Source organism: Carassius carassius, chromosome 16 (assembly GCF_963082965.1).
Source record: "Carassius carassius chromosome 16, fCarCar2.1, whole genome shotgun sequence".
NCBI lineage: Eukaryota > Metazoa > Chordata > Actinopteri > Cypriniformes > Cyprinidae > Carassius > Carassius carassius.
Window position 1 is genome coordinate 8,393,176 of NC_081770.1, and position 11,229 is coordinate 8,404,404.

The 11,229-nt window shown below is 35.8% G+C and overlaps 1 protein-coding gene across 1 annotated transcript; it reads right to left on the minus strand.

Moving 5' to 3' along the window:
* Positions 1-394: 394 nt before the first annotated feature.
* LOC132159336 (B-cell receptor CD22-like) lies at positions 395-7,804 on the minus strand. The gene is made up of 6 exons (XM_059568849.1): positions 7,750-7,804; positions 6,931-7,272; positions 6,586-6,834; positions 997-1,248; positions 673-918; positions 395-402 (listed from the first exon to the last, which is right to left on the minus strand). Exons 1-6 carry the CDS (start codon positions 7,802-7,804, stop codon positions 395-397), a joined length of 1,152 nt encoding a protein of 383 aa, XP_059424832.1.
* Positions 7,805-11,229: the final 3,425 nt, after the last annotated feature.

Sequence of the window (11,229 nt, forward strand, 5' to 3'; positions counted from 1 at the left end):
ACTTATGAGTGTACTTGCAGTATAAGTGTACAACGTATTTAATTAGTAAACTATCAGCAAATCAAGTTCACTTTTATTATAATTGCAGTACAAACTACAAACATATAGGTAAACTAGTTGTGTACTCAAAGTTTGCTACTGTTATACTTAAAGTATATTTAAAAGTATATTTTATATACTAGAAAGTTGGCCGATTTAGTCCCAAGGAGTATTGAAACAGTACACTTACAAGTATACTACGAGAACACTAGAACACTTTGTATACTTGCTACATAAAGTATACTTAAAAGTATACTTGAACTTTACTTTAGTAAACTTAATAAAATAAACTCGAAGTATACTACTTTTTGCTAAGGGTAAATTAATATCCATACCTGAGTTTTATTTCTCTTTTTCATCCACCTTTAAAGACATTGATTTGACACAATTACAGCCAATCACAACTTTTTTGATGTTAGTTTAGATGTGCGATCAGTATCTCTTTCACACACACACACACACACACACACACACACACACAGCTTACCAAATCAGCAATATTGTTATGATAACTGCAGCTCCACAAACCACTCCAGCAGATATGTACAAAATCACTGGACGTCCTACAACAGAGCAAACCATCTGAACAGATTCACTTCAGAAGGAGTAATATAAATATATGAGTTTTTCTACCTTCAACAGTGACAGTAACAGCGTCTGATCTCTGAGATCCATGTTGATTGTGAGCCTCACAGTAGAAGCGTCCAGTCTGTAGTGCACTGAAACTCTGTCCAGATCCAACAGCTGAGCTTTGATTCTCTTTAAACCAGCTGATTTCTGCAGGAGGGTTTGAATCACTGCTGCAGCTCAGAGTCACTGAATCTCCCTCCACTATTAGACCAGATCCAGTTATAGACACTGAGACGTTCCTGGGAGAGTCTAACAATTACAAATATGAAAATTCACAATAAATATTATAAGTCTATGATTGACAAGTTCAGATGATCATTTACTCACACTTGACGTTTAAAGCTACAGCAGCAGAGTCTTTCTCTCCATGTTCATTGATGGATTTGCACTTGTATTCTTCACTGTGCTCAGAGCTGATATTTGAGATGTTGTAGATTCTTCCAGATCCTACAAACGTTCCTCCTTTAAACCAGCTGATTCCTGCAGGAGGGTTTGAATCACTGCTGCAGCTCAGAGTCACTGAATCTCCCTCCACTATTACAGATGGGCTGATGAAGATCACAGGATTCTCTGGAGGATCTGCAGGTGTCAGTATTTACAGTTCAATGAGTATTTATATGTGACTGGTTTTACGGTTTTCATTATACAAATTGGCATCAGTGCCAGGCACAGAAGGACACATACAGCTTTTGTAAATATATTTCAGTTTAATAGCATATATAGTTTAAATCATTTTATATATTTCTAAAATACTGCAATTGTAAAGGTGAATTACATTCATTTATGTCACAGTGTTAACATTCAGACTGCGGGTGAAAGTGGCCCAAATGTATTTATTTATTTACTAATTGCGACTCAGTGACAGCTCTATAACATCAAAACTTGCACTCTTTCTTCTTGTCCATGTCCATTTATCTTTTCTGCATGATCTCATAAATGGCATGTTATCTTATAAATGAACACGTAAATGCTGACTTGAGTGGCCTCCATGTTTACTTTTGAATTACAGCGTGCTGCGTGCTAACTTTATTATTGTTTTTTGTGTCAGTGCAGTACTATGACCACACAGCAATTAAACAGGAGTTAAACATTATTGTCAGGTTCACCAGCTGGAGTGTCATTGATAGCCACCAGAGGGCACTGCATCCCAGACTACTTCCACTCTATCAAGGACTACATTTCCCATGTGACGTAATGTTACGTGTAGCCAAATATGGTGTCTCATACTCTGAATTTGTGCTCTGCATTTAACCCATTCAAATGCTCATATGCAGCAATAAAGTAGTGAAAATAAACACGACACACCTGGACCACTTGTCTATTTTAGCTGCGGCGCCCGGGGAGCATAAGTCTGGTTATCTCTTCTCACTCATTACAACGTTTTGTATGTGTCATAACCGTATTTCTGAGCACCCTTAGCAAAAAGTAGTATACTTCAAGTTTATTTTATTAAGTTTACTTAAGTAAAGTTCAAGTATACTTTTAAGTATACTTTATGTAGCAAGTATACAAAGTGTTCTAGTGTTCTAGTAGTATACTTGTAAGTGTACTGTTTCAATACTCCTTGGGACTAAATCGGCCCACTTTCTAGTATATAAAATATACTTTTAAATATACTTTAAGTATAACAGTAGCACATTTTGAGTACACAACTAGTTTATAGTTTGTCTATGTTTGTAGTTTGTACTGCAATTATAATAAAAGTGAACTTGGTTTGCTGATAGTTTACTAATTGAATACTTTGTACACTTATACTGCAAGTATACTCATAAGTTTTCTTTAAGTGAAATTTATATCATACTTTAAGATTACTATGTCCCTATTTAGGTTTGAATTTGTATAAATTTCGTTACATGAATATCTGAGCATGCAAAACATACAAATAAAGAACAGTGTATCTGCTTGTAAACAAAAACATTTCATTCTAGCTTCATGTAGGGCTGGGCGATATATCTAACGATATGATCATGCGCATCTAATCAGTAAAGCTGCTTCCGTGATCACCGCTAAAATCGCCATCACTTGCTTATAATTGGAGTGGCATTTAATAGACAGCAGAGGTGAGACTTTCAAGTCACAAGCAAGTCTTCAAGTCATATCCAAGTCCTCAAAGGGTTAAAGTTAAAGAGATAATTAAGTGACTAATTAAATGATGATTGTACATTAGTGATGAACTTCTGCTGTTAACAATCAAAATCACTGAAGTAAAGCGAAACACAAGAACTACAACTGAATTTAGCCACAGCCTTCAACTGAAAAAAAAAACACTATGCCACCATAATTGTGGTCAGGGTTTGCTTTAGGTAGTCTCTTGACCCTTTTACTAATTAAAAGCAATTTGATTCAAAACAATTTCAATATTGTTTTCGCAGCAAACATGTATGCATTGCTGAATCAAACCTTGTAGTGACAGATGGTCTTATGCTTTTTCTGCTTATAACTCATGTTGACTTGGACATCATGAGATAGTCTTCTTTGGATTGTTGACTGACATTCAGCTTTTATCAGAGATGGGACTTTCAAGTCACAAGCAAGTCTTCAAGTCATATCCCAAGTCCTCAAAGGGTTAAAGTTAATGATATAATTAAGTGACTAATTAAATGATGATTGTGCATTAATGATGAACACCTGCTGTTCTTGAGAATTACAGAGGATCAGATGTTGATGTTTTATTGGTTAAAGTGATGCAACCATAATGGAGATCAGTGTTTGCTTTAGTGGGGCTCTTGACCATTGACTGTCGTGTTAGATCTCTTTATGTAGCATTGCATGAGGTGCTGTAAAGCAGAGAGAAGAAATTAATCTGTATGTGGTAGGTGGTCAGATTACAATCAAATTAGCATTAGCTCTATTTAAGTTTTAGCACAATCAACCCAGTAAAACTACACTATGGAAGAAAAAATTAAAGTGAATTTTAAATCTACTAAGTGCTTACAAAATTTGAAGAACTATACTCTGTAGACACACACAGACATCAAGAACCAGCATATGACTCTCAACAGTGGTGACAATCAACAAAATGTTGCATGCTGGGTAAAACCTTAGTAAAAACTCCCGTCATGCACTGCAGTATGAAAAATTGTCACCACTGTTGAGGATCGTGTGATAAGTGTGTTTGTCTAAAAACCTGAACTAATTGTCTCCTTTTGTGTCTTTCAACATTGAAGCATTGTGATTTTTTTTTTTACTTTAGTTCAGTAATAGCTGAGTGTCAGTCTACTATCCAAAGATAAACAATTTCATGATGTTCAATCATCATGAGTTATAAACAGAAAAAGCATAAGATCATCTGTTACTGCAAGGTTCGACTCAGCAATGCATACATGTTTGTTGCAAAAACAATATTGCAATTGTTTTGAATCAAATTGATTTGAATTAGTAAAAGGGTCAAGACACTACTTAAAGCAAACCTTGACCACAATTATGGTGGCATAGTGTTTTTATTTTCTTTTACTTTTTTCTTCAGTTGAAGGCTGTGGCTAAATTCAGTTGTAGTTCTTGTGTTTCTCTTTACTTCAGTGATGTTGATTGTTAACAGCAGATGTTCATCATTAATGCACAATCATCATTTAATTAGTCACTTAATTATCTCTTTAGCTTTAACCCTTTGAGGACTTGAATATGACTTGAAGACTTGCTTGTGACTTGAAAGTCCCACCTCTGATAGACAGAGCCGTAGATCGCTGACAAGCCACGCCATATCGCGTTCATTATCGAAGGCGATTCATCTGCGATAATGAACGCGATATGGCGTGGCCTTGTCAGCGATCTACGGCTCTGTCTATTAAATGCCACTCCAATTATAAGCAGGTGATGGAGATTTTAGCGGTGATCACGGAAGCAGCTTTACTGATTAGATGCGCATGATCATATCGTTAGATATATCGCCCAGCCCTATGACCTAGATGTACATTTTACCAGTTGTAACCTACAGTTTATACAAACATTATGGTCATCGACCAGTGATTGATATCTCAAACATAATAATAGCGGTTAGACGTTGGATTTTGGTTGAAAATTAAAATCGGGTTGACGTCTAAATCCTACGACTGTTTGACGTCAAGCTCCAATGTTGGGCAGATACTGAATTTTGGCTGGAATAAACACCCCCCCCCCAAAAAAAAAAAAATAAAACATAAAAAAACGGTGAAATGCATGGCAGTACACGTATTACCAGCTTCACTTATTACTAACCAGTTTGACTTTATTTCTGTCAGACGTCTACAGAAGTTCTTTTTGAGAATTAACAGAGGTTTAGATATTGATGTTTTATTTGAAAATGTTTGGTCACCATTACTGTGATCAGTGTTTGCTTTAGTTGGGTAGTTTGACTCTTGGCTTAGTAAGTTTGTGGTTCCTGTAATAGTGTTTACCAAAACACATAATTTGTTATAAAAATAACCATAAACAAAGATAAGGTGATTTAGTTTTCATCATCATGAAGTAAAATGATTGAGGAAAATTAATTTTTATCGTCATTGACCCAAAGTGGTTATTTATTATTAATGAACAATATTCAACAGACAATACTTTCATCCCTCAGATCAGACATTCTGAATTTTTATTTTTAAATACATTTTGGGAGAAAAAGCTTTCGAAACACATAGACATCAATAATCAGTATATGAATCTCAACAATGGTGACATGCTTCATGCAGCAATGCATGCTGGGAGCCACCATAGTATAAAACGCATGGCGCATTGTTGATGTCTGTGTGTGTCAGCGTAGGTTAAGGTTTTTTGAGCTCATGTTTGTTAAAAGATTTTAACATTGTTATCATACCGCTGGCTCTCATGTGGCAGAAACACAGGGTTTGTAATATGAATGTACTAATGGAAAAACATAATTGTTAAATTAAAAAACATCAGCGAATCAGGTTATTTCATGATGATTATAAAACCATTAACAGGTAACAGCCATCACTTGATCTCATGTCACTTTAGCTTTCTTTGATGCTGCAAATGTGCTCGACAAACAAACTGTCACAGCAGCCACAATAGCCAAAATATATAATAAGTGTTAAGAGCCCAACTAATGGAAACACTAATCACTGTTATGGTGTTTAACTGTTATGCTGTTATGGAAATTAAACACATTAGAGTTAAACCCCTGTTAATTTTCAATAAGTAATAATTTGTAGACGTCTGACAGAAATAAAGTCAGTCTGGTTAGTAATTTGTGAAGCTGGTAATGCTGTTTGTGTAGTTGTTTAATCCTCCTCTGCTGAGATCTTGAGATATTTAATGTGCTGCCATGCATTTCACCCATTGTTGCAGTGTGGTGCTTATTCCAACCAAAATTCAACGTCTGTCTGATGTCAGAGTTTGACGTCAAACAAAGTTGGGTTTAGACGTCAACCCGACTTTAATTTTCAACCAAAATATGACGTCTGACTGACGTTGGATTAGTAGAGTCCAACGTCTTCCTGACATCACATTGATGTACTGTGCCTGCTGGGTGGTGTTAATTTTTCTTCTTCACTTGTGTATTTTTGAAAATTTTGTACAGAAGATGCATACTAGCACCCTCTACCATAAAACAATGAAAACACAGATTCTAGGAGTATAGCTCAAATATATTTAGACTTTTTGTAAATATAAGTCAAGTATACTTAAATGTAATTTTAAGTATATTTCTGAGAAGTACATAAAAAGTAAAATAAAAGTATACTTTCCTATTTTAAGTTTAAAAGAAGTATACTAATAGCACACTTGAATAAACTTCTTTTTCGTAAGGGCACTTCTGTTTGTCTGTTTCTTATTTTCTGGATTTGCCCTGTTTGTCTCTTTCCTGGTGTTTTTTTTTTTTTTTTTTTGTCTGGTATTTTACAAAAGTTTATAACAAGAGCTCCCACAAAACACACTGAAGTTTTGAACTAATGCTTTTCAAAAATAAAATCTTAAATTCCTACTCACAGGTGACACTGAGCTGAGCAGCAGGAGAGATGTAACTGTGTCCATGCAGAGCACAGCTGTATCTGCCTGCATCCTCTCTTCTGACTGACTGCAGCAGGAGTTGATTGTTTCTGTCTCTTCTCTCAGTTAATGGCTGGGAGTTTCTGTACCAGATGAATGTTGCTCTGTCAGCCAGAGTGCAGCTGCTTTTACATGTCAGATTGACATTATGGCCCTCTGTCACTCTCTTGGGAGCCTCCACCTGAAGATCTGAACACAACACACATAACATCTAGTGCTGCTGTCATACACTTATTATTATTCAACATAGTCCACAGAAGAAGAGCTCAGCCTCATGAAAGTCACCTGTGACATTAAGAATCACTCCTGGATAACCAGTCCATTTTCCATCAGATTTATTTGAGATGAACCTGAAATAGTACATGTTTTGGTCCTTCTGTGTCACATGACTCATTCTAATGGTGCAGTTCTGCTGTTTGTCTCCCAGATACTGAAGCCTCTGACTGTATTCAGGGTCTATGAAGAGATCAGGAGGGTCTGGAGATGAATAGCTATTTGTCCAGAACACTTTCTCAATCTTATATCCAGTAGGGTATGTGTATGTGCAGCTCATTATCACTGATGAGTTCTTTAGTGCACAGATGTGTGAATGACTGTAACTCACACCCCAACCAGCACTAGAAACCCCTGAAACACAGAATTCATCAAGAGGAAAATGTTGTTTTATCAGGTACACTGGACCATGAAACTCCGGAAAGCATGTGAAAACTGTACATTTTTTGCAAAAAAAAATTACATTACAGTCATTACAGAAAATATTATATTATATAATTTTTCAGAATCTACGATTTTTTTCAAATTATCTTAGTGTGCGGATAATACAGGAACAAACACACAGAAACAGAAGTGAAACCAGAGCAAAAAAAATCAACCACAAATAACAAAATGATTAAAAAAATAAATTTAAATTAAATTAAAAACAAGATGGAAAGCTGTTTTTATTAAATTTTATAAATTTTGTGGCTTTAGTTGAGTGAAACACTTTCTTCTGAGAAAATTGTCAAAAATATTAATAATCTGTCTGAAAAGCCTAAATTTTTATCTTTGATAAAACAATTAAATAAAATCATCAGTGTTTATAATGTGAATGTAACAGAGACTCACCGTGAATCATGAGCAGAAAGATCAGAGGAAGAAGAGGAGCCATTCTGACCGACATCAGGGTCAAATATATCTATAATAGAGCATTAATCAGCACTTATACACTTATGAAAAGTGCATGTGCATCACCTATTCGTAACATTTCTCACGTTAATACTCGTATGTTATATGAGCAATAATCATTAGTTTTCATTGAAGTATGTTTGTCTTACCGTGTTGAAGCTCATCAGATCAGCAGCAGCCACTGGACTGTTTTAACACATGCACTTTTAGAAAGACTATCTGTGGTTAACACTGTTTTAATGTCCAGCAGTGGAAATAGTTGAAGTCCCCTTCTTCAACAAGAAAATAACATCACTCAATGCAAAATGGGAAGTTGTGGCCTAGTGGTTAGAGAGTTGAACTCCTAACCCTAGGGTTGTGGGTTTGAGTCTCGGACTGGCAATACCACAATTGAGGTGTCCTTCAGTGATCAAGACACTGAACCCCAACTGCTCCCTGGGCGCTGCAGCATAAATGATGAACACTGCTTGGTGTGTGTGTTCACTGCTCTGTGTGTGCACTTTGGATGGGTAAAATGCAGAGCACAAATTCTGAGTATGGGTCACCATACTTGGCTGAATGTCACTTCACGTTGACATATTTGCTGAAGCTCAGACATGTTTTACTTTTTCTATGAATGTCGGAGGAGGTTTACAGTATAAACTCTCTCATTACAAAACAGACCGATCAGAATTGATATTCAAATGACGTAATGCTCTTTAGAAAATTAAGCTGGTTTTATTAAAGATCAAATTAGCTCGAAACAGAAGGAAACATTTAAGATTTTAAAGGGAATTTGAACAGAATCACTGTTTCACGGCTGATCACTGAGATGCCCTGCGATTCACTGAAAGAGCCGTTTAACATCAAATCTGCGCTGGATATTAATATCCAAAGTAAAGTGAAAACACTATCAATTAGCACAGTAACAAGATCGACAGTTTAAGACATTAACTTGTAAGCACAAAACACAAGATACTTCTCTTTTCAATATGAATAAGGCTTTATTAGATAAATCTAAGACATATAAACTAATCTAACACATAAACGCACGCACTCATACATTCACACAAGTTGCAGAAAGATCGAAAGTTAGGGAAGGATGAGTTTAAGAAAATGAAAATGTAAGATCCCAAGTTTACAGCAATACGTTAAATTGCATAGACATGAACAACCATCAATCACTTAATTAACCCTCGCATTGAGTTCCTCAATGAGGTTAGAATTATATTAGATACACTGGTACAAATGTCTGGAGGTAGTACTTGCATCTCCTGTGTTAAGTTGTCGTTGAAAGGGGGTTTCCCGATGGTGCTGATTGGCTGAAGGTTCAGTAGTCGTTGAAGTGACGTCTTGGGAAGCCCGTGGTTGGGCGTTGGCTGAAGATGCAGAGTTGTGTGGGCTGGTTGAAGTTGAACGGGCAGTCGAGGTCCGATACGGCGTTACAAAACTTAACTCAGAACATGAAACTCTCAAACGGAAAAGAAAAGAAGTAAAGTTTGACGAGACTAGGTGGTGTTTCTTCTCATCGTGGCTAAGTACCAGCGGGCAGGCCGAAGCACGCTGGAACCGCGCTCAAAGAACAGTGATGACTAACAGCATGGCTAAAAGCTAAAGCTAAGAAGCAAAGCTAAAAGCAATCAAAAAACTGGCCAGTTGGCCACACTTCAAATGTTGTCTTGACCAATCAGATATTGTCTTGGGTCAGGGGTATCATAAATCATGTTATCTTATCAAGCATGTGGTCCGAATTCTTCCGCTCTTGCAGGGTATAATTTTGGACATGATTCCTATAACAAGAATATTATACATTTGACAAATAACTGATGGTCAGGACTATTTCAAGCAAGCAGATTTAATCACACACATACCAAACATAATTATGAATCCTTAAGCTATCCCATAGTTATTAAAAGACATACACAATAAGTGATTATAACATGATAGTCAAATGTGTGGGTTACACATAAATGAATATGGTGTTAAGTGATGGAATGATATTCATTTATAAGTCCTTTTGAGTTCATTTTGGTCCATATATATGTAGAAAAGACAGTTTCTTTGCCATTCTCTTGACAAAGATTTCTGTGGAGACCAGAGGTTCAAAGCCCAGAGGTCCCCCCCCCCCCTTAGGAATTTCAGTCTGGTTCTGCTGGGTGGGGGAAGTCAATGGAACTTGTGTAGTACTCTCATGGGTTTACACGTGATGTCCGGCATTGCCTATCAAATACGAACAACAAATTTGACAATCTCTTCTCTGAATTGAAAGTTTTTTTTTCTTTTTTTCTCACAGTCTGTTTGTCTCCTCCTGCTGGACTATGGAATGCCAAAGCTGCCAATTTTAAAAATAAATAAATACATAAATAAATATACAAATAAATGTAAATAAGAATAAATAAATACATAAATATATAAATAAATATACATAGAAAAGCAAAAAAACTAAAATAAAAAATTATTTATACATTTATTTCCATATTTATGTATATATTTATTTTTTTCCATATTTATTTATTTATTCTTTTATTTATTTATAAATTTATTCATTTCTACATTTATTTATTTATACATTTATTTATTTTTACATTTATTTATTTATACATTTATTTATTTATACATTTATTTATTCATTTATTTCTTCCTACATTTCTTCCTGCGTAGGGTAATGAGGAGGGCGTGGTTTACCTCAGATATAGCAATCGAGCTCAGAGTAAGTGAAGGCGAAGGGTTGAGGCCACAGTGACGCCTATTGTGTGGCGAAATACAATTAGTATAGCTCACTGACGTTGTCAAAATCCTAAATCTTACTGTGTGACATGGATGTAACGGTAACGGATACGGCATGTGATTACAGGAGGGAGAGGTGACGGAGCACTCGCGCAATCACATTGGTCAGCAGTTTAAGTGATTGACTGCATGCATCAGTTGCTTTTAGGGTCTGTATGTTCATGAATAACATGGAAATGCCATGCAATTTTAAAACAACAATTTCCAGGCCTAAAAACGTCCCTGTTTCATGTTTGTTAGCCCAGGACATTTTACAAATCCAGACCAAACGATGTTCTACGGCCATGTCCGGAATAAAGAGTAGCCTATCCATGTCACACAGTAAGATTTAGGATTTTGACCATATACCTTGCAGTTACAGACCGTATTAACGTCAGTGAGCTATACTAATTGTATTTCGCCACACAACAGGCATCACTGTGGCCTCAACCCTTCGCCTTCGCTTACTCTGAGCTCGATTGCTATGTCTGAGGTAAACTACGCCCTCCTCATTACCCTACGCAGGAAGAAATTTAGGAAGAAATAAATGAAGAAATAAATAAATATATAAATAAATAAATGTATAAATAAATAAACGTAGAAATGAATAAATGTATAAATAAATAAAAGAATAAATAAATATGGAAAAAAATACATTTATACATAAATATGGAA